The sequence below is a fragment of the Lagopus leucura genome, unplaced genomic scaffold, assembly GCF_019238085.1.
Source record: "Lagopus leucura isolate 7727_CA_CO unplaced genomic scaffold, USGS_WTPT01 Super-Scaffold_73, whole genome shotgun sequence".
NCBI lineage: Eukaryota > Metazoa > Chordata > Aves > Galliformes > Phasianidae > Lagopus > Lagopus leucura.
Window position 1 is genome coordinate 67901155 of NW_024962252.1, and position 24736 is coordinate 67925890.

The 24736-nt window shown below is 39.1% G+C and overlaps 1 protein-coding gene across 1 annotated transcript; it reads right to left on the reverse strand.

Annotated features, from left to right (window-relative positions):
• Positions 1–5078: 5078 nt before the first annotated feature.
• OPN3 (opsin 3) lies at positions 5079–22939 on the reverse strand. Its single transcript, XM_042886838.1, has 4 exons — positions 22588–22939; positions 10943–11262; positions 9695–9946; positions 5079–7951 (listed from the first exon to the last, which is right to left on the reverse strand). Exons 1-4 carry the CDS (start codon positions 22937–22939, stop codon positions 7688–7690), a joined length of 1188 nt encoding a protein of 395 aa, XP_042742772.1. The 3' UTR covers positions 5079–7687.
• Between the last annotated feature and the right edge of the window lie 1797 nt (positions 22940–24736).

A 24736-nucleotide genomic window follows, 5' to 3' on the forward strand; every position in this document is an offset into this window, starting at 1 on the left:
TGGACTCACCCCAATACAAGAAATGACCGGCTCTTTTCTATGCATTTTATATTAGACTGATGGTGAGCATCTTCTTTTACATGAAAGCAACTCATTTCTTCTTTCTTCTGTCACAGCAGAATGCTGCTTCCATTTGCACAGAGCATTGTATACCCAAATACGATATTCAGATCACTTGTGAGACAGGCTGTATTTCATACAAATTAAGCTTTGCCCTTGCTACTTTAGAACAGGATGGACCTTTTCTCCTTTTTTTTGTTTGCAGAGAAACCCTTAAGCATTTATTTTCACCTCTAGAAAGAACAGTTAAAGGAGATGGACTTTGCAATAGCAAAACCTGAAGAAACACAGTCCATAAGCAATCATGCAAATACCAACATATATATATATATATATATATATATATATATATATATATATAAACAAACAAACAAACAAACAACCAAGATCACAAAACCAAGTCAAACTCTAGCAATAAAAATGTCATAGTTTTGCTCGGCTTGATAACCCAATGGCTCCCTCTGCAGGGTGATGCCTTATTCAGATAAATACAGTCTTGCCGTGTAATCACTGCATATCTCAAGCTTTCCAAAGAAAATTACAATGTTCTTAGGAATAATTTATTCCTTATATTCATATATAAGTGTGTACTAATTGCAAAGTAAGCATATGGATACATTTAAGTGCTTCCCAATCTGACTTTACATCATCCTCTTAAGATTTTCAGTAGATCTCAGTTCAGTCCCATTTCCCCACAGTCAAGTTGATACTATTTTCACATACCTCCTTGCAATAAGGTGGAGTTCTCAGGAAGTATGCTGTATTTCCCTTTTTACACACCAAAAGCCACATATTTGAGGCTTTCTGTTAGAAGAAAATGAAATCTTAATGAAAGAGTGTTATGACCAGTTGAAAAAGAGAAAAATAGAAAAATGTGGACGCTTTCACTCTGAAAAAGAAATGCCTTATTAGTCTAAAAATTCAATTTTAAAGAATGAGTACATAAAGAAAGGGAGATCTTGTTACCAACTTTTCCTACATTTGACAATTTAGAACACAATTCCTTTTGTGTTTCATTATCTTTCTGAGAAAGATATCATCATTTATATGTCTCTTTTTAATGTCTCAAGGACCAGTTATTAGGAGATAGTATTTGAAAGGTAAGGCTTGGGACATACTGTTCTGGGGAAACGTTCTGTCCACTTCTGGCAGCAGCGTGTCTATTTCTAATCACTGATTTCTCATTTCACCTTGGAAATTGGCAGCTTATGTTCTCCCAAATTTAAAAGCTGAGTGTCTTCTACAACAGTACTCTGATCTGGAAGTACAAAACGTAGCTAGAGGAAACGCAAAGTAAATATGATTATTATTCTATCACACATTATTCCAACAATAGAAACCAATAAGCTGTTTCAATACAGCTACTGAAGCAAATGTTCCCCACTGTCAGGCCATCTCATAGCGATTCTCTGGAAACCAGACATGCTATTAACTTAAATAGAAGTACCTTCAGGGCAGGAAAAGAAGATGGCTATGTCTAAGCTTTTATTCAAAATTTTAAATACATCTAGTATTCATGAGGTGAGCAATTTTGTGTAACCATAAATAGCTACATTAATTGAACTACTTTTTATTTAGCGTCTTTAGATCTAGTACTAGTTCTGGTGTTTATGAAAAAAAAAAGTCTTCCTATACCTACATCTTCGCCTTCTCCTCATCTACTATCATCTCGTTTAAAAATTTTCAGGCAACTAAGCATACATATTTCCACGATTTGTAAAGTTTCATTGTTTTCTGAGTGGTTCAAAGAAAACACTTCATTTACAACTATCTACAAATGACTGATTCATGATTAATAGAAGCTGGCATATGAAATGGAAATTCAGATTGATGTCATGTGTCATGTATGTAAATGCCTTGATATCTACTCAAATGATCATATAAGCTTAGTGATGAAAGAAGGTTCAAAAGTGGACAAATGTCTCTTCTATATTTTAACTCAAGGAGGATAATTAGAATCCACATTCAATAGCACATAGATCATTCTTTAAGCTTTCCTAAGACCCAGCTGGTAGACAAATGTTAGTGAAATTGTGATTAAAACAATTATTAACTAGGCAATGCATTACTTGCATATTTGATGTAAGAAATTTGGTATATTGCCTGACTTTGTGTCTCTTCTGAAATGCTTCAGTGTGCCACAGTAAAAGGCAACTTCAAATGGAATTTGAACAGACACAATTCAATACGTCAGCCTAGAACATGCACTCAGTACACCACTCATACCAGCACAGGAAACCAAAGAAAAGGCACAGTGTATTGAGTGTCTATTGATACTAGTCCATTAGATAAACCATGAAGGTAAAGATATATGTAAAAACAAAGAGTATTTTTTCATTTTTTGCCTCAGATCCACTCATAATTGAAACAAAATTCCATTTCAGTGACATCCAGAAACTCTCTAGTGTAACAAAAGTCAGTCAATATAAAGAAGAGGGTGGCAGCAGGCATCATTTCTGTTACACACCAGGCCTATTAGATAAAATTTATTAAGTCTACATCATATCCTGGCCTCAGTCTCATTCACTTTTCTATAAGAATGACAGGTGAAAAACCAATGTGGCTAACTGTCCTTTCTCATGTAAACCTCAATCCCACCTTCCTCTGGAGAAAGTTTCAGCAAAGAAAAAATAGACACACTTTAACACACTGCTCCAGCACCACACCTACACACTCTATAAAAAGCAGCGTTCTACCAACATATGCAAAGACATTACCTCTTCCAGATAACATAATAAAGAACCAGACTTCCTACAAATGTGTCATTACCATTATTTTTCCAATAGAGAGCCACATGCAACAGAACCAAAATACATTAGATGTTAAATAGACCTAGCAAATCTTCTCATACACAGGGAAAACGCAATAAGGAAAATACACGTTTTATGAAGACAGGATCTTTCTGCTACTGTAGGTGTTGAGCTAACCACAAGAGGGGGTAAAAGCACTGTCGAAAATTCAGTGAAACACCTGGTAGAACAGCCAGGTCCAGGCAGCATGTAGATACTGAGTCTGTAGCTAATAGCCTGAATTCTAATTTGTAGTGAAAAATCAATTTAATTTCCTCTTCCAATTTAATTTGTTACAAGTAAATCTTCAATATTAATCTGTTAAAGAGAGAGAGAACTGTTCCAACCTCACCCTCTCCTCTTTTCCTTCTGAGGAGTCAAAAATAGGGCTCCTTAACTGTAGTGAAACAGGCATTAATTCTCAGCACAGTTTACATTAATGCCACATAATACCATTAACACAAACTGCCATGCCCAAGCCCTCTCTCTTCTTCCCATTTCAAGCTACTAAATACATCTTTGCTGCTGAGAAAAGCAAATTCCACATCCATCACTGCCATTCTGCGCATATCATCCAGGCCTACAGATCTGTTACTCATCTATGTGTTTTTTCTTGAACCTTCTCCATTAAGCCATTTGCTACTGCCAACTTTTTTAAAAAAGTTTTCTGCAAAACATAATGTAAAAAATTCCATACTGCTTATTGCTTCTTTTTCCATTGCCACTTCTATTCACTAAGGTCTGAAAAGAGTAACAGATTGTTTTCTCAGGCTTCGAGTTTGTAGTGTCTTCCACACTAAGATCTTCACAGATCTTTGACTCTTGATTTTTCAGATTATTTTCTTCTGATAAATGAATGCACTCTCTTTATATTTTATAGAAGAAGCTTTCCAAAGCACATCAGCAGTGATAGGTACTGTAATTGATGAAATTAGTGGATGCCTGTCTCATCAAAGACAAAAGCATCATCACTACTTCCCGGCCCTGAGGAAAAGTACCCCCAACTACTAACACACTTCTATGCTCCCATTCCTTCTCTGCTCCATCCTCGCATTTCTTTGAGTCTCAAAACTTCACACCAAATTCTGTTATTGAGATGAAAGCTGTTGATACAAGCTCAGAATAAATATATTCTTAAAAGCTGTGCTAAACCATCCATAAAGAACACTACACAACACTTGAATACCCATTTCACTTAGCTGTTGCTGAAGTATTTTGGCAGGAAACAGCATTGTCTTCTACTGCTGTTATGGAAAGGACAGATACATGAAGAATAATGTTTGTGAATACTGATTGCCTCACAGATTTAATCGCTGTGGTGAAAGCTAATATCTCAGTACTATAAACCCAACTTTTCTGCATGAAGACATTTACATTCAGCATAAATCTAGCACATTCTAGGAGCAGAGAAAGGAGGAGGTCATAAAACTGCAGCAGATCTGCATCACATATCCCATAGTTTCCAGTCTTCATGAAATTTAGGGCAGCAGCAGAGGCCTTGTGTTGGCAGGGCCATAGACACACAGCCTTAGATTCATGGCTGCCTCAAAACAGAGCATATGAAGGAGATGTAGAAATGTATCTCAACAGAGTGCAGAGACACTACTGGCTGTTGGGAGACAGTTTCACTGTTTCAGGCTCCTGCACTTCAGAGGTTACAAACAACATTCTAGCTGAATCATCATGCATACTTTTCCACTAATACACACACACACAAAATAATAGTAAAAATAATAAGTCTGGTGATGCTCTCAAGATCAAACATTACAATACTTAAATTCTGTAGCAGGGTGTGAATTCTGTGTCAGTGCTGCAGATACTCACAGAAAACAGTTGCACTTAAGATATGAATAACTGGGACCGCAGCATGCTAACTGCACATAGCAGTGCTTGTGAATCTAGTGACATTTTTCAGGGCTGCAAGAACAAGTTACTTTAAACAGTTTACAAATTTTACCATTTTAGGCCACCAATTTACATTAAGTAGCCAAAATAACAAACTTACAATAGTTTCTATTGATTAGTTTTCCTATATTGTAATATAACTTTAATTGTCCAGGGTATTGTCACAGTAAATATCTTGTCTTACATGAATTACTAAAAATTCCAAGTACAGTACTCTGAATTACTTAAATTTTAGTTTTGGAAATCTGAACAGTTTCTCCTTACACCAAATTCGTATTTGTTCTACAAAATATCAATTGCATTCTTGAAATGTTATTGGTTTTTATTAGTGCCTAATGATACCCTTCAAGCTGCCTCCAACAGGTGATGATATTAAACCATCTTCCTCTCTGTGGGAAAAAAATATTTCACTGAGAACACATTACTATAAATAAAATAAATTTAATCACTTATTGAAGGCTCAACATACATGAAACACTAAGATATAAAACATTTTGTTAAAAGGATGGAATCACTGTATGCAATGCTAGGGTACATCTTTCTCTTTTTGCAAATATAAAAGTGCACAGATACAGTGATCGTTAGCTGAAAACAAAGTTGTTGGCATTGAAATGAATATGCTTTTTGTAATGGCGAACCCTTGACATCCTAAGACAATTTATCTATGCATTTACAGCAAAACAAAAATAACATGAAAGATGAGTAGTTATGTTTTCTCTTAGCTTGCGATTTAATCTAGAAAACAGAGTGCACTCTAAAAGTACTTTCAAACATGACGCGGAGCCAGTGCTGATGTTCTAGAGTGGCACATGTATGAGTAATTTGCCTTTTCAAAAGCACATGCACAAACATATATTTTGAGTTGAGATCATCAATCCCTACTCCCAGGAATACTGTGATATCCTCAATGATTGAGGCCAAAAGGTTCTGTATTTGGAGTCTGATTTTCCTTTATTTGAAGTTTTCGTCTTGACCATGAGATCAATGGCTCCTGGTCATAGCAGTTATTCTTCACACTGCCTTTATACCTCTCAAAGATTTACCCTTAGAAGAAGCAAGTAGTTTCTTAATAGCTTCTGTCACAGTTTTCACCAAGATGGAAAAGCTGCGTGTTGCAGATTCACAATGCACATTTATTAAACTGAAGCAAATAAATTGTATCAGCGTAATGGATGTGACTGAAAATCAGCTCCCGTAACTCAAAATTAGTTCTCAAACTTACTCATCCAACATGACAGGCAGCCCTGCCCAGAGCAGAATCCCACTGTCAACTGATATCATCAACATTTACAAAGGTGAGAAAAATTTTTCAGAATGTTTCCGTTCTGCTTACTGAACAATAAATAGGACAATCATTACTCACACTACAATGAGGCAAAAGTTCCCCTGCTCTTCTTTAGTCATTACTTTCCCAAAGTGCCAGAGCAGATTAGCATTAATATAGTACAAGGCTCCTGTTAAATATATATCATAAATGGATGTGGGATAAAGATGCATGAAGTACATATTTAAACAAACAAGCAAAAATAAAACAAAACTGGTAATCCTTTTTCACTGACTGTTTTTCATTTGAGCTTTGATTTGTATGACTTGTATCTCACAACACAACTCAAGAGTTCCTCCAGGGAGCAAGAACAGAATGGCTTGGTGAGTACATATGCACAGCCTTAAGGTGGCTTTTGGTTTTACTGCTGCCCCAATCATTGTGGATATCACCTTTTTTTTTTTTTTCTTTCCTGCAAAGCATCAAGTAAAGTAAACTAAACCCAGCCAATTTCAAATATTTCTCCCTCATTCCTAAGAACTCTGTGCACTGGAAGTGCTGGCAGTTTAGGAAATCATAGGATAACTTAGGCTGAACGGACCTTAGGAATTAATTCTCTAGTCTAACCTGTTGCTTGGGTGTTCTCAGAGTTAAAAAGCTTTTTATTTCCTTTTCATGCTCATCCCTTATCCTTTCAGCATGTATCACCCTGAACATCCTGGTTCCATCTTCTTGAAAACTGCTTTGTCACTATTGGAAGGTTGCCATTACATTCCCCTGAAGACTTCTTTTCTCCAGGCTTCATCAATGCAAATAGCTCCAGACTGTCCCCACAGGCCAAGTGCGCCAAACCCTGACAATTTTGGCAGACCCAATAAATTCACTCCAGCTTACAGGAGCCTTCCTTGTACTGGAGGTTCCAAAATTGGATGCAGTGTAGATAGGACTGTTCAGCTGAGTTGAGGGGCATAATCATTTCACTCAATCTATCAGGCTCTGCTCTTGTCGGTGTAGCACAGAATGCCAGTGCCCTTGTTCCCAGGGCACACTGCAGGCTCATGCCCTGCTTGTTGCTACGCAGGAGCTCAGGTCCTTTTACACAGAGCTACATCCCAGGCATCCAGGGCCTTTCCTGCTGTGCTGCACATGGCTCTTCCTCAAGCCCAGGACTCTGCATTTGTCCTTGTTGAATATAGTAACATTTCTGCCAGCTTATTCCTTCAACCTGACCACGTTCTCCAGAATGGCAGTCCCATCCTTGAGTCTAAAGATTGTTCGTGCCCAGTCTGGTGTTACCTTCAAAGCTGACAAGAATGCACTTGTCACCTCTCCAAGTCATTGGTAAAGATGGACAGGTCCCAGCAAAGACCCCAGCAGGATTTCTCTCTTTATGGGCCTCCAGGCAGAGTACAATCCATTAAGCGCTATGATATGCTTTAAGAAAGTTCAGAATAAAAACATTCATCAAGTTTGGCACAGATGTGAAGATATCTATATCGTGACCAAAACTGAACTGCCTACAGAGCTTCTGATGCAGAATTACTTCAGTATTTCACAGTTTAATATGACTTCCTTTGGCAGACCATGGGCACTATCACTGAAACCAGTCTTCAGCCCAAACAGTCACTGACTGGAGCTCATCAGATTCTAATGTCTATGTAGCTCATCCCTATAGTGGCTTTACTTGGATGACATTTACTTCTGTCCCACTGTGTTTGCTGTTATCATCTACTTGCTGAGCATCATCACTGGCAATAATAAAAATGATGGAGGAAGAGCTGAATGTCACTTTCTTCTTGGGCCTGTCCCCTACTTTCTGAGACATCACTATTGGTCGTATCGGTTTGACATTCCCTGCTCCTGAAGGCTCTTTCATGGTCCTCTGAAATCTCATCAAGCGAAAGCACAGGAGTTGCAAAAGGCATTGTCGAAACTGCAAGAGGAAATAAACAGAATGAAATTACAACTTCCTATGTGATCACTATTACGCACGATCCAGTGAAGAGAGTAATATATTAAGTTGATCAAAATAACCAATTTCTCCTTATCCCTTCTTTGTTCTCAGTTGGTTTCAATTTTGTAATGAACACAGTAGCGTTTTAGCAAGCACTTTTCCCCCACACACCCAAGAGGACATAGGATGACACAGCTAGCAGAGGTACTAAAATGCAATTTAATATTTTACCAGTGCTCTGCAATCAATAAAGAACAAAAGGACTCAGCCTCAGAATATGCCAGGTATTGTTCCATCTGAGTATTTAAAAAATTACAAATTTCATTGAGCAGGGGAAAAATATTCTCAGAAGTACTTCATCAGAGGACACAGAAAGAAGGAACAAAGGGCAAAGGGGAATTAAATGAAGGTGAAGTTTCCCATTTACGTTACTCAAGGGATTGGAATTTTAACAAAATCATTGAATAACAATGTAAAATAAAACTTCAGAAGTCAGCAATGCAAAACTAAAATGTTCCCTTTGAACAGGGAAGGAAGTCTTTCAGCTTCAGATTAGACGTCACTATTGACACAGGTAGTCTGTTCTACATTGAGACAAAAAAATGCAAGATATTCAGTGAAAACTCTCATCAATAAACAAAATGATAATTTCAGAAGCAGCATTGTTCTAAACACTCCAGAGATGGTCTCACCTTTACAAAGCAAAGTATTCAAGTATGAGGGCTTATAAGATGCATCCATTCAGTAGTTCCAAATCTGTGCACATCTAAATCTCAAGTATGACCATCTGGGGAAATTTTCTGCTTTTACAAGAAATATGTCAGCATCTTCTTTTAACTCATAATAAGGCATGCTGGGAGTGCTCTTGGAGAGCACTTGAAACACAAAGAAAGAAAACAAACAAACAAAAAGCACACCAAAAACACCCAAACACCTTTTCTCTGGAAAAGTAGTAGGACATCCTTCTCAGCTGCCTTCCAGTTAGCGGTTTTAAGGATTACTCTATATTATCCTACACTGTCAATGACTTTGTTTCTCTAGCAAAATACAATAAACTCTCTAGCAAATCAGTTTGGAACAAGGTTTTTAATAAGAAATTAATCCTACTCTGATATGGGAAGGCAGTAGATCTTGTTGGGAAGGGAACCTAAAAAGACAAGGAAAGATGATCTGAAGCTATGTGTGAAAATACAGCATACGGAGAGTCACACAGAGGCTCTGAATATTTCAGAGTTAACATGGTACTTCTGAATAGCATTGAAGCATAGATCAGATTTAAGAAGGTCCTAACAGTGAAGAATTGTTTTCTCATTCCCAAATTATCCCAGAAGACAAGCAAAAATATTACCACTTTGGTCTTAATATGAAATTAGAGGTAAGGGAAAAGTACTTCTAGATGCAACTCCAGTATAAACAATTAGCTGATTCATTCTTTTCCTGGATATGATTTTACTGGAATTTGTATCTGGTACTGATTTGATTTGCTTCTGGGTATCAGAACCTAGAAAATCTTTATTAAATTAAACAAATCAGTCTGACATCTGTGTACAGTGCTAGATCCACTATATTAAAATCACTCAATTGATAATACTCTTTTGGAATATGATTGTTGTCAAGGTTCTAAATGAAGTTCAACAGTTCTACAGCCCCTTTCTTCCCTCTCCACCCATGGAGGTTAGCAACCCATATTCAAGGCCAGCTCCAATATCCTCCTGTACCTACCTTTCTACTCATGAAGATGTAGATGACGGGATTATAAGCAGTACTTGATTTGGCAAAGAAAGATGGGATGATAGCTACTGTGGGAGTTACAAGGTTGCTATAGCCATATGTTACTAGGAGGGAGACGACTGCATAAGGCATCCAACAAATAAGGAAGGTAGAGATCATTAAGAAACACATTTTAGCCACTTTCTTTTCATATTTTAGAAGTTTAATCACTTGAGAAGTCTGAAAATCTTCCACACATCGAAGCTGTAAAAGACAAAGGGAAATGTTAAAGTAAAATCACTGAACAGTTCCATTTATAAAAAACTAGTTCACTAACAGTTTTAGGCATACATGGCTATATGCTTGTTTTATGAACTGCAGCTCTTCTGAAAGCTTGCATCATGCTTCCCAGACTTTTACTGTGTATATTAAGTATATAAAAACTTCAGATCTAACTTTCTTTAATCCATTAACATGAACACATTTGGTTTATATTTACTGGTCCTTTGTTTGAAAACTTAGGTGAGACTGCAATTTTTTTTTTTCTTTCCTCTAAAGACTGCTTATAACAATAGGATAAATAGATTTCTTCTCTGCCGCTTAGTTTTTCACTCTGAAATTATAAAATCTCCAAAGCAGAATTCTAGGCAGCCGGTTCCCAAAGTCACCCAAGTTAATGTGATTAAGATGCAGAAAAATGGGACATGTATGTGAATGTTCTTTGCAAGAGCTGTCAGCCTTGCTGTTACTGTTGATCACAAACTTGAACAACATCATTAGACTTATTATCCACACAATATGAAACACTAATACTTTCTAATACCTGAAGATCTGGCCTGAACATGGAAAGCTTGTTTAACAGGGCTTGGAATAATTTTACACGATTATCCTTTCAAGGACAAGGAGGAGAGAAAAATAGTTATTTAATGATAAGAACTGCAACTAAAGTTCTCTTCTATCTCTTTTTAAGGAAGGATCTGTCATTGATCGGTAAGCACGAACAGTTCCCTAACCTGACATTTATCTATAACTTGCTGCCCAGTAAAATGACTTAACAAATAGATTTTGGTAGTTCTAGGTTGATTCTCCTTCAACTCTACACCCTTTCTAATGGTTCTTGACATAGCTAAAAAATCAAGGTCTTGAAACGTGAACAGGAAGTTAGAATGTAAACTTAGGCTATGATCCAAATTTGATATACAATATCAGCATTTCACTGAAAATATTTCATTCACAGAAGTCTTACTTCCATCAACTTACCATTCTTACTGCATATAGAATATGGCCGTAGCAATAGGCCATGATCACAACAGGTGCTACCAGACAGCCCAGGAAAAAAAGTAGCACAAAGGAAGTATCATTGGGATCCTTTGACTTCCAGTCCATTGAGCAACCTAATCCATGAATTTCCAGTGTGTATCTGTTCCAGCCCAAAAGAGGTGCTCCAGTCCAGGCTAATGAATAAAGCCAAATGTATGTGATAGCCCGCCAAGACCAAGAGAAGTCAATCACTTTTGCATGGACTACTCGAATGTAGCGTTCATAGGCAAGAACAGTGAGAGTCATAATTGAAACAATTCCTGTAAGAAAAGGAAAATTAATTAAATCATACACAAACACTGTATATTGGACTGAAGTTCTCTTGATAACTTTGTAGCAAATGAAACATTTAATTCAAAACTAGCTGGCTCATGTTATGAATCTAACACCAATAAGCTTTTTTGGTGACAACTCTGTAATCACCAGAGCAGGGCACTGCATATGGCCCATTATGGTGGGCAAGAAAAGAAAGCAGAACAAGCAAAAAGAAAGAGCAAGCGAGTACTTTTCCCTAAACATTAGTTTATTATTGAGGGCTCATGCTCCCACGTTCTGGGATTCCTTCCTTCCCTCCTTCCTTCCTTCCTCTCTTTCATCTTTTAAGAAAAAGCTTTCACATCAAAATGCAATAACTAACAATAACAAAACCTATTTGGAATCCAAGCAATTCAGAGTCAAGACTTAGATCAACAGAAGCATCCAAGACCTGGAAGCACTGAAATATACCTCCAATGTGAACAAAATAACTAGCAGAACTCCAGATTCTTTACAGATTTCATATAAGTCCTTCTGTTCCAAAAAACAACTGCCAAAGCAAAGTGTTACATTGCTGAAGGAGTTCTGTCTGGAAGAGATCCAGTTATTTTGTGCATCCCTTTCTATCTTGCTGCGACCATAAAAATAGCATAGTCTTATTTCAGTTATTATTTCTGCATTTTTGTCCTTTTCTGTCCACTTCTAATACACTACACACTTAATTTGTCAGGACAGAAATGGTGTGTCATTTCCAGTTCTTAGAACTATTCTATGCAGACACTTTTATAATTTAATGAAGTCAAAGTAATTCTGTCTTGATTAGAATATAAGAAATTCAGTTTGAGTGGTCTGTGAAATTTAATGATCAAGGACAAATCTTCTCATTATACACATGTCAGTAAGCTTAAATATGTATGATTCAGACACCATACACGCAGCCTTTTGAACAACACAATCTACACACAAAAGTCTTTCACAGCACTGAATATATTCAAGTGTGTACGCTTTATCTAAAAAAAGCATGAGTATTTATCACACATACACTCAATGTTTCAATTCTGCAACTGCATTCATATCAGTCATAATACATATTTACACAGCTATGAGAAGGTTAAATGTGCAGATCTGCTAAAAAGAGAATAATCATTATATTCATCAAAAACCGTCAAAGGATATCATAAATTTCTCATCTCACTTTGAAAAAGTGTAAGCATTAAGCAATACAAATTTACAATAGTGTCTTTAAGCATCAGCAATGTGAATTTTAGGAAGACAAGTAAGAATAAAAAAAATCTAGGGAAATATTTAATCTGTTGATAGTATGCTGGTTTTGCTGATTAACTGAGTATCTCATAAGACATGCTTTAAGATCTCTATTAGAAAAGTTGCTTTATTCTGCAAGTATTAAGGATCTTTTTCATTTTAAAAAGGTTACGAGTTCAAAAAGCTTTCTTGATTAGCAACATTAACACTCTAATGGAAAATGTTACTGCTCATCATGAAATGAAACAATTAACTTCCCAAAATTTTAATTATATACATTTTTTGTCAGTGTTATCTTTAAACTTTCAGCACAAAGAAAAGTAGATCTTGCTGGACATGAGGAAAGGAAAGTCTATTGATTTCATAGTTTTGTATAGTTTAATTTTTTCTTGTGCAAGTCATTGCTGTGTGTGTTTCTTTTTCATGGCTTTAAAGAGAAACTGGTTTATAAAATGTGAACTTGAAGGTTTCTGAAAGACTTGAGGTTTTTCTTTTCTGTTTTTCATTTGTTTGTTTTTTAATTAAGCTGATAGAAAGTTCTTCATGGCAGCATCCCTATCCAAGACCTAATATACTGAAAATGGCATGAAGGATTTGGAACTAAGCAAGATCTTAGCAGGAATTAGAAAATAACAGAATTACATATGTGATATTCTATGCTGTTATACCCATACAGGTGAATGTTTTACACAAATAAATGTAGTCTACTTCCTGAATGCAAGGTAAGGTAAGATCACCTCCCAGTGCTCTGTACACAAAGACCAGGAATTATAAAATTTTACCTGATGGGTAACAAAATCATCCACAGATGTGGTTATGGAGGAGAAGTCACATCATTCAACTCTGGGCAAAGTTAGGTTATCTGGTGTATGAGGCTTTGTTTGTGAACAATGTAGAGCAAGAGGATTCTGCCTCACACATTCCTAATTTAATCGCTTGGTCTGCATCACTTCTTTCTGTTCGACTAGAAGCTCAGGGACATCAAGATGATAAATAAGGTACCTACAACATCAATTAGCAAGTAGCACCCCCATATACCCTTAATGTTTTACATATGTATTTATATGCAAGCACTGAATTTGGCAATGACAAAATCAGTAGCACACATACTTAGCTGAACAATCTGAAAGCACAGGTGTTCAGTTCAGCTTGAGTAATTTACTGAGTCCTTGACATTTTCAAGAAAGCCACTGGAAGTTCAGTATCCCTAAGAAGTGGAACTTGCACACAGTTCTTCAAATAGCTTCAGTTCAAGCCTGAAGCCAGTACTCCTTAAAAGGAAACTTGAGTTTTCTACCAGAAAAAGGGAACTCGTTAGCCAATGTGTACCGAAATGCAAGTGCTGACTTTCTGGGTATTTGGGAAAGGTCTGATGACATAAGGCACATAATACCAGTCAGAGCACATCAGGTTACATTCCTCTCTTTGGTGCTGGATCTCTACTGTAACGCAGCATACAAAGTGGTCAAAGTAGTTACCATAAAAAAGAAAGTTTGAAACAAAATGTCAACATGTAGAGATATGTCAACATGTAGAGAATTTTGTCCTACAAAAGTCCTATGTGCAGTGGAGCCATGCCTGCCTATTTGTGGGTAGATGATAAGCAGAAATAACCGTAAAAAAAAGGAACACCAAGATCTGCTCTGAAGTGGTATGTTTTATCATTTCCATAACTTGCCCACTCTCACTGAGGTGCTCTCTGTGGTGCATGTGCATTGCACAGGGCTGGTAGCACCCAGGGAGTTCCTGAGCCAGGGCAGCTCCAGGGGAAACAGAACTTCATCAGGAGCCAGCAGTGTTCAGAAGGTGAGTTTGGGGCCCCCACCCAACAACAGATGAATTCTTAATATTGATATCTCTATCTTGAATCTAGCTACAATTCAATGCAGTCAAGTTACAAAAAGATTCCAGGACTTACCTTCAACCTGTTCTCTAGCATTCACATATTCTTTAACTATTCATTAGCTCAACCACAGAGGCTGGCAAGTACATGTCTGCAGATGCTATAGAAACTATCCTTAGTATTGATGGTATCATTTATAAGACTACATATCCTGTGAGGTTAAGCCTTCCTGGTGCTTGGGGGGCAGCAGAAGGTTATTCGTTGTCCTCAATATCTCACAAATGGCTACATGCATCTGTTACTTAACTTTATGTTGGCTAGTCAGACTTTCTGTAGATTCACTTTTACAGATAACACTGCAGAATGGATCATTTCTTTCAAAGGCTAGATCCACGGCACTTCAGATATCAAGTAAATGGAATATTCTTCAGGTATGCAACACATCTGTCCTAATGCCAGAATTCTCCCCTAGTGCTGAGCTGGCAGTTTGAGTGGAACAACATCCATGTGGAGCAGCAGGAACAGTCAACTGACTCTTAGAACTCGTAGCTGTTAATGCAGGAAAGAAAGGAACTCTACACATACTTTTATGCAGAACAGGCACACATAGGAAAAAAAAATTCACACAAGGGTTGCTCTGAAAGTAATACCTCCTATGTGGCCCATGATGTCAAATGTAGATGGCGGTACGACAGTAGAGGCTGAAACCTTCCAGCCAATATTCCCTCACATGCTGTTGCTGTGTAACAGATGGCAGCAAAGACACAGTCTGACAGAATGGCATCTGACATGGAAGCGCATGTGAAGCAAAGGAGTGTCACTGAATTCCTCCATGCAGACAAAACGGCACCCACTGACATTCACTGACACTTGCTGAATGCCTGTGGACACCAAACAGTGGATGTGACCACAGTGAGGCAATGGGTGGCGCATTTCAGCAGTGGCAATAGTGACACTGAAGACAAGCCACGTTCTGGATGGCCATACACAGCTGCCGCACCACAAAATGAAAATGCCTACTGTAACCACTGAATGCAAAGGTGTTACTTAGATCAAGCCAAATCCTGGCAGGGTTCTGACAAGAGCACCCAGATGCAGGGCTTCTTGTGCAGCCTCCACAGAAATGCAGTGCTTTGCATAATGCCATCCTTTGATTGGGATCAATAGTGGAAATTCTCACCTAGAAAAATCTTTTTAGCCCAGTAGCTACATGCATCACCTGTGCTCTCACAATGCTTCAATTTACCTTACATTTTATTTATGTATGTACATAGCTCCATTTTTTTTTTCCACATATGAATCAGGTTTTGTGGCCCAGCACAGAGGAAAGCACTGAATTTTACTTTTTTTTTTTCCCCTTTAAGCAGCTTTTCTATAAATGATGTAGATTTCATCCTGAATGAGTTTTACATTTTAATATTATGAAGTATATACTGATTAAGTGTTAAAAAAAAAAAAAAAAAGCATTACAGAAAGCCATTATGGATATTACTTGGGTATTAATCCCTGGTATGAGAAACTGCACTTTTTTTTTTTTTTCAAGCAAAGTAGGGAAATATGAAAATTCAATTCTTTAATTCTCTTAACAAAACATGCATTTAAAAATATTTGTTTTTTAACTGAAAGTATTTATTCTCTTCCAAGACTAGGGCTCGATATTCTGAAGATAGATTTAATTTACTAGCGAATCAGAGAATTCCAAACTCCTTCTGGAAGACTTGACTAACCAGTATTTACAGATAATATTTCTCTGATTTATAGATTTTAGAATACTTCTTTCCCTAAGTACAAATTATAAATGCTCTGCGTCAAGGAATTACAAATACTAGTTTTAACTCTGAATTAAACCTACAATTACATTGGTATGAGGAGTCACTCTCATTTAAATAGTGTATGTCAAACATAGCAGAACAAGAGTCTTTCTGTTTCAGCTATTAACATGCAATCTCTATGTTGCAGCCGTTCCTCTTCTCCAGTAAGTGAGCTGAAAATAAAAAACAGCTCACTACTCCTTACCAATTAAAACCAACCAAAAAAAAAAACCCAAACCATTACTTTCCTACTGAAATACTGCATTTGGTGTAGATTTCTTCACTTCTCTCTTTTCGATACCCTTTTTCCAGAAGTCACATTACTCTTGATAAATCATGAAATACCTCCAGCTACACAGTGTAAGTCATCGTGGAGAAGAGCTCAACAGAGTGCCAAAGAGTGAGACTAAACCTGGAGTACTGTGTTTCAGTTTTGGGCTGAGTCTTAGAAGGAACAGCTGAGGTTCAGGTTGAATATGAGGAAAAAATTACTCTCCAGAAGAGTGGTCAGGCACTGGAAAGGGCTGCCCAGAGAGGTGGTAGAGTCACTGTCCATGGAAGTGTTCAAGAAGCATTTAAATGTTGTACTAAGGAACATGGTTTAGTGGGGAAGTATTGGCAGTGGGTGAATGGCTGGACTGAATGATTTTGAAGGTCTTTTCTAATCTTGGTGATTCTACAACTCTTTGTTTCTATGATCCATCTGAGCTTCAGTGTATCATTCCATACAATGCGTGTATACTCTAACTTTCTAAATCTTAATTAGAACAAAATATTGTGACACCTTTCAGATGGATTGAGCAGCTTTACAAGAGAACTACAACCTAATGCAGCAATGAGGTTCACTTCTAAGACAGTCAAAGTCTTTTGTCAAAGAACACATTACCATTCCTATTCTTGCAACAAATTTTAACTGCAGTCCAATCTAGGCAGGCAAAAAACACTTCTTCTGGACTGAACAGACTTGAAAGTGTATTTTATATACATCTGAAGTATAAAAGTACAGCAGAATTAATCACCTCCTCCACACTGAGTCCTGCAAGCAATTAGTTCACCGCAAACAAATTGCTAATGCAGAAGGCATGCTGACCAAGTCTCCAGCTGTCTGTAACACAAGATCCTAAAACCCTCTGCCAAGTAACAAAATGCTTTTACTGATATTAAATCAGTGCACGTAACATATATTGGTGATGCAAAACGGTGTTACACGGTAGCATTCTTTCACAGCGTGCAGAAACAAAATAGATAAACCTGGAGATGCACACATCATGTTCTGCAACAGTCACTATCATTTTAAAATCTTATTTGTGAAGAGCCAATAGATGCCGATAAAGATTATTATGCTCTTAGCCAGTTATTCTGCAACTGAAATACTTCAGGTAAAGAGGGAACCGTGCCTATTAAATAAGACATTTGGGTGTATTTAACTGTCAAGTTTCTTTTCTCACTCTTAGACCCAAAACTCTACACTCTCAATAACACAAAACCTTCGAAGTGTGAGTTGTGTAACATAATCAGACCTAGAGATTACACAGATCTCTACTACTTGCAGCTTGGTTGACTACTATAGACAGGAAAAGATTTACAAACTGTTACACCCAGAGAGGCTCAGTGGCACCAGTATTGAACTGACTGCACAACTCTACAGAAAGCTGAATCCCACAGATTAAATGTCACTTAACTGAGTACCTATTTTATTCCATCAGGACAGTGCACCTGTTAAAAAAATAAGTGTCTGAACTCAGTAAACTACGCTAGATGGGGATTATTATCCAAGACACACTACCACATCATTGAAACTTAAACTTGCCAGTACTCATTTTCCCCTGGTACATGGAGCGCTGAGAATGGCTACGCAGTGGCATATGGAAGCTCTTTTCATGATCTCTGCTGTGATGATACAAGCACCTAAACTACAGCTTGTCTCACATGTAGTAAGTCCCAATTTTCGCAAAAAAACAAAGCAGAAATTGCTACATAGGCTTGCACAGTGATGAAGTTATGATAACGCATAAGTAACTATTGCAAGGAACGCAAAAGTCACAGAATCACAGAATAGCAAGGTTGGAAACGACCTGCAAGTTCATCCAGTCCAACCACCCTCCCATTCCTATCAGTGCCACAAGCACTAAACCATATCTCGTAGCTCTTCATCCAGGCACCTCTTGAACACTACCAGGGACGACGACTCCACCACCTCCCTGGGCAGCCATTCCAGTGCCTGACCACCCTCTGAGAGAAAAAGTTTCTCCTAATATCCAACCTAAACCTCCTCTGGTATAACTTCTGGCCATTTCCTCAGGTCCTACTATTTGCCTGGGAGAAGAGGCCAGACCCTTTTGCACCACAACCTCCCTTCAGGAAGTTGTAGAGTGCAATGAGGTCTCCCCTGAGCCTCCTCTTCTCCAGACTAAACAATCCCAGCTCCCTCAGCCGCTCCTCGTAAGACTTGTGCTCCAGACCCCTCACCAGTTTCGTTGCCCTTCTCTGGGCAACAAAATAGCTGTGTATCCCTAGACAAACAAACAATCTGTAGCTGTTTCTTCCTTCTCAACTGAAAAGTTTCAAAATGTCTAAGTTTGCTTACAGAGCCTACAGCTCTCACATGCTTCCAGTCTTTCAAACTGGCTGGTACAATCAGAAACACTTTTGCAAAGGTAATATTCAGATTCTCGGGTGCAAAGTTTCTATTACAGATGCAGAGAGGGCTCTCAAAACAAACAGGTTTCATCATCACTTAACAAAGACTGCTGAAAAAGCAAATGCTACCACTTTATTTTAACCACATGGTCTATCTGCAACATTATAGGTGACAAAAATACAGCTGCACAATAACGACTTTCAAAATGAATCCTAATTTTGGATTATTAGCTACAGTAATTGGAAAGAATCTGATTTTCAAAACTTGTTGAGAAAAAACTCTGAGTTTAAAACGAAAGTCACAACTACTCTAAAGTAGCTTTAATCACGTATTCTAAACGATTTCATAGTCTAAATTGTTGAAAACCTAACTTGCTCAAGACTGAAGTGCTATAAAATCAATAGTGAATATAATTCCACTATTTGAAATTGTTTCCATTCACTTTCTCAAGGAAGCAGTTTGAATTCATCACTTGAATAATACTGTGACCAGAAGAAGTCAAATGCAGAGGTAGGATAGGGTCTGCAACTCAGCATGATAACAAGTTATTAGAACAAGCTGCAGTAACAGGCATAGAAGTGGTAGTGCTTTTTGGCCCTATACATCTCAAATCTAAAAGCTTTCCTCCCAGTTCTCATCTATACATCAGCTACAGACTCTCCAACTATTTCTGGAAGGCGTGTCCTTATGAGGAAAGGCCAAGGACACTTGGGTTGACTAGTTCACAGAAAAGTAGGCCAAGAAGTGACATTGCTCTCAAGTTCCTGAGGAGGAAACCAATCCTGGAAACCAATACAGGATATGGCAACCAAATGGAAACAGCAAAAACCTGTACCAGGGGAGAGTTTCAGAACAATTTCTTTACTACAAGTGTGAACATGGGAACATACTTCCTAGCAAGGTGCTTGATGACCCATGCCTGCCAACATTCAAGAGGAATTTGGATGATACTCTTTAACTTTTTTGGTTAGCCCTCAAGCTCTCAGGTCATCGGACTCGATTATTTTTTAGGACCTTTTCATCTGAACTATTCTAACTGCAGAAGTCAGTTTTAGACTGATTTCATGGGTGCTCTGCTAAGGAAAAAAAAAAAAAAAAAGAATATAATCACATCATATTAAATAAGCAGGTTCTGGTCATTTGGTCTGAAATGAGCTGAAATGTGTCCAAATCCAGCAAACAAATATTCACAGCAGTAAAGTAACCTCACAGTATTTGTTATTATGAGTGAATGAACTCCACAGAGATATTTCCCTCCTCTTTATTCTAGAAAGGCCTTCACTAGATCACTCTGGTTTACTGAAGTTCAAAGTTGCAACTGTCTTGCTTAGTTAGTAAGGCCTCTACTTTTAAATGTCAATTTAAGCTGTCAATTTCATCTGATCAGATAGCGTCGCTGTATAATCAATGGATATTAAGATGTTATAATCACAAAAAGAACAAGAGTTAGGCAAAATAGACTAAGGTAATAAGAGACAATAAATGGAAGGCTTACCCGTATACTAGGCTCACCTACAAAAAACACCAGAAGGGATCTCCAGATGAAATCCTTCCCCTCTGGTAGCCAGCTCTTAAATAGGTCTAGGAGGGGTGCAGCCAGGCTCCACCCCTTCCAGCAGCACAGGTGAATTGCCTTCAGCTGTGCTCCTCTGGCTGACTCATGGCTCACCTCAGGTGATCAATCAGAGGTTCAGGCCATGACTCAGAAGTTCCCATACAGTAGCATTCATGTGCTACACTTAATAACTACTAGTTATGATGCATACAAGATTCCAATATTTTATTTTCCCCCTGCCATCCCTAACCTCAAGAAAATAGTTGACATGGGCTTTTATATACAAACAGAACTGTATTTTAAGTATAATACCTGAATGAAATCTACAATCAGCCTCTTTAATAACACCAAAATAGAAAAATATCCTTAAGTCATTGCTTTCTTCATAGGCATATTAAAATGGAAAACAGAAGCTGTGGTGACAGTAGTCCAGACAGCAAGTAAGATGCTACCTGCAGGGCATTCTTTTCCCCAGTATTTACATGCCTCTGTTGTCCTACTCAGTTAGGTGTAGAACTATTAATCTTCACTGGCAGAAGAGAACAATCTTTGTATTTCCAGAGGAGAATTTGGAAGTAAAAATGTGGACTTTTCGACTGGAATTAACTTTGTTAGGTTAGAGTCAAATTATAATATTCAAGTGAAAATTTTTTATTACTTCATAAGGCAGCTGAATGAAGCAGTGCTCAGGCATACTGGATGCCTGAATTAAGTGGTGCACTTACTCTCCACTTATATGTGAAAGACTGTACACACAAATATGTACTTTAATACATCAATTAAAAAATTATTTGCACACACTACCTAAGAGGAAAATAATATGACCAAGCAAGCACAAGAAGATGTAATTTTGCAAACAAAAATGCAATTTGGATCATTCGGTAAATAAGATCCATGAATTTTACCTCTTTGGAAATAAGTTTTATATCAAAGCAATGCAAGAAAGCATCAACATGGAATATATAGTGACATAACGTATTGCTAAAAACAGAAATGAAAAGTCATGTATGATCGAACATTTCACATCTCATTATTTCTATCTATTCCAACTTCGGAAGATAAGAGACGATTACCATAGTCTTTTTTCATTGCCCTTACTATGCATCTTATTTTTTGACTCTCTACACAAAATGCTTTCACCAAAAATCCTACGTAAAACATAAAGGATAAAGATAGGAAGAGAACAATATGCGACTTCTCTTGCGCAAGCTTAACGTTCAGCTGCCCAGTAGAATCAGCTCCAAGTATCTGAGTGGGCTGACTGATGGAGACAGCCCCATGCTAGCTGGGTTCTCTGGTACTTTCCCTTCTAACCCAAGGAAACAAAATGCACAGTGAAAATTATGCAATGCCAAACCTTGCACAAAGATCTCACTGTCTCCTGAATGCACCTTGCCTTCCAAGATCCAGCATTTTGGCAGTGCTATCTAGCAGTAGCCAAATCAATCAAGAGGAAGCACATACCTTCCTCCCAGAAGCCCACCAAAAGCAAACTATTGAGTTATGTGAAGTGAAAGTTATGCAGGAAAACTGCAATTCTTACAAAATATATATATATATTTAATTTATTTAATTATTTTAACCTGAATAACAACAACTTTCTGGGAGTACACATTGTGTGCATGCACACAGTGACCCACCTCTCATCTACACACCTCTGCCAGAAAAAAAACCAACATTTTGCTAATGACTGAATGCTGCCTTTCACCATTAGAAACATGAATATGTTTTTTACAACATCCTTTGTCAGTAAAAAACTGAATCTATTTCTTTTAACAGATAGCACATCTGTTTAAAATGCAGCTGGGCTGCATCCTCTGCAAATTTCTGTAGAGGGCAAATACAAACTTCAGGAAAGAAAACTGAGACCCAATGTGTGGGTTGCTGGTGGTGGTTGGCTTTTTGTTTATTGGTTTGCTTTTTTAGATGGATGTGCCTCTGTAGCAGCCATATCTCATTTCACAGCAATCAACAATTGCCCAAATACCCCTGTGACTCACTTGTGGCTGAAAAATCACAGTGAATTTCTCATAAAGAGAAAAAAACCTCAAGGAGCTCGGCCGCCAGCCCCCCGGGCAGAAGGTGTCTCTCGACGGCCGCCGGGCGGCAGCTCCTCGCGCCGGGGGCGCAGCCATCGGGATCCCCGGGAGGGCGGCAGGGAGCGGGAAGGGACCCAGACCCACAGGGGGTCAGAGGGACGGGAGCGGCGGCACCCACCGAAGAGGCTGTTGCTGAAGCCGTCCCAGACGCAGCCGGCGGCGTCCCACACCCAGCGGCTCCGCAGGCAGGACATGAAGGTGAGGCTGACGCCGCAGACGGACACCAGCAGGTCGCTGAGGCTGATGTTGACGAGGAAGAGGTTGGTGGGCGTGCGGAGCCGCTTGAACTTGTAGTAGAGCACCAGCACCAGCAAGTTGTTGCACACGCCCAGCGTGCCGATGGTGGCGATGAGCAGCGCCAGCAGCTCGTAGGTGCCGGCGCTGAAGAGCGGCCGCTCGCCGGGCACTTCGTGCCCCGCCGCCGCGGGCTGCGAGCGGCTCGTCGCTCCCGTGCCGTTCCCCGAATGCATGGCTCAGCTCATGCCGCAGCCCGGCCGGAGCGCGGCCGCTATCCTGGGCGGCAGGAGGAGGAGGAGCGCTCTCCGCCTTCCCGCCCACGGAGGGCGCGCCCTTCGCCCCCGGCGTGGAACCTCCCCGGCTTCTCTCTGCCGCTTGCTGCCGTGAGCGGCCCGGACGCGGTTAGCGGGAGGATGCCCCCTGCTTTTGGATGCTCCGCGTGTTTGGGCTCGGTGAGGCTGCCGTCCGTGCGGGGCAGATCTTTCAGCTGTGCTTCAGGAAGATTTAGAAGCTGCTAAGCCAATATCCAGATGTTTCACCAGTGAAAGGCCTTACTGTGAAAAACAGTTTACGTTAGGATTGGCTTCTTTTGGTGTGTGCATCTCCTAGTGAGGCGGAGTTAGCAGTCTCTGCTTACACCTGTCTCGGACCGGCGCACAGGAGCAAGGTGCTTCCTGTGGCACTCTGAGGTGGCTGCAAACAGCCGCGGCTGGCAGCGTCCTGCCAGGGGTAACCTTGTGGGGCAGGTGGAAACCTTTTTGTCAGATATGAGACAAGCTGTCTCATATTGTCAGATATGAGAAAAGCTCACACAGCAACCTCACCAATTATTACAGCACTGTTTCTTGCGTGCGTCGTGAGAAAATGGCATGGAAACCTTCCTATGCCCACATCTAGCTGGCAGTAGTCTGGGTGCAGTACCAACCTAGCTGTTCTAAATTAGTTGTAGTGTCTCCAAACTTTGCATCTCCCTGAATACATATCACTGCAAATTTGCCCAGAGTGGCTTCAGACCTAACACATCATGCCAGAACAGGCATCAGTCTTACCCATGGGAAGACTCTCATTTGTTTTCTTTACTAGCTGACCTATGCGTACTGTGATTGGAAAGTTCAATGTGTGTGCTGGTGTGGACCAGCATTCGTAGGTGTGAAGGAGGTGATTGTCTCACCCTGCTCTGCCCTTGTAAATTCAATCTAGAATACTGCAACCAGACCTGGGGCACCCAGCACAAGAAAAATGAATGAGGAGCTGTTGGAGTGGCACAGGATGCCCAGGTGAGAGGCAGCCCTGCCCACAGCAGAGGGTTGGAACTAGATGATCCTTGAAGTCCCCTCCAAAACCAAACCATTCTGTGATAAAACTCCTTTTAGATCCATTCTCAGTTTAGTTCCACATCACCTTTGGAAGCATTTTCAACAGGATTTTTGTGGAACTGTGGCATAACAAATTTTACCTGCTTATTTTGTGTTTGTTTCCTTGTTTTTCCCCCTCTCAATACAAATACAGGTATTTAGAAAGTTGGTCTGACTGCACGATTCCTTGTGGACCAAGACTGAAAACATGGGTAGTTGAAATGATTTTGATATCTTCAAAGATGCATCCCAGTATACAAATTATGGGCTTCAAGTGGCAATTTTGTATGACAAAGTAGTGTTGGAATGCAGCGTGTCAGGAAAATGAAACACTGATTAGAGTATCTGTCCTTATAAGCTTTATTTACAATGTTTTCAAATCCACCAAATATGATATACTTAATGACCTATATATTTAATTCCTTTAAAAAGATAGTTCACCAGACTTCACTGGTCTCCCATCTTTGCTGCTTACAAAAGCAGCGGAAGTCTTACCCAAATCATTTCTGTTTTCCACTCTGAAATTTAGATTAGTGGAAGAACACATTACTTCCATTCAAAACTTCCATTAACAGACCAGTACCACTTCAGCATGAGCTTCAGGGGAGGCCTAACTCTTAGCTTTCTTTGTTAGTGGAAGTAATTTACCTGTGCATGATAGACTATGTGCTGCAT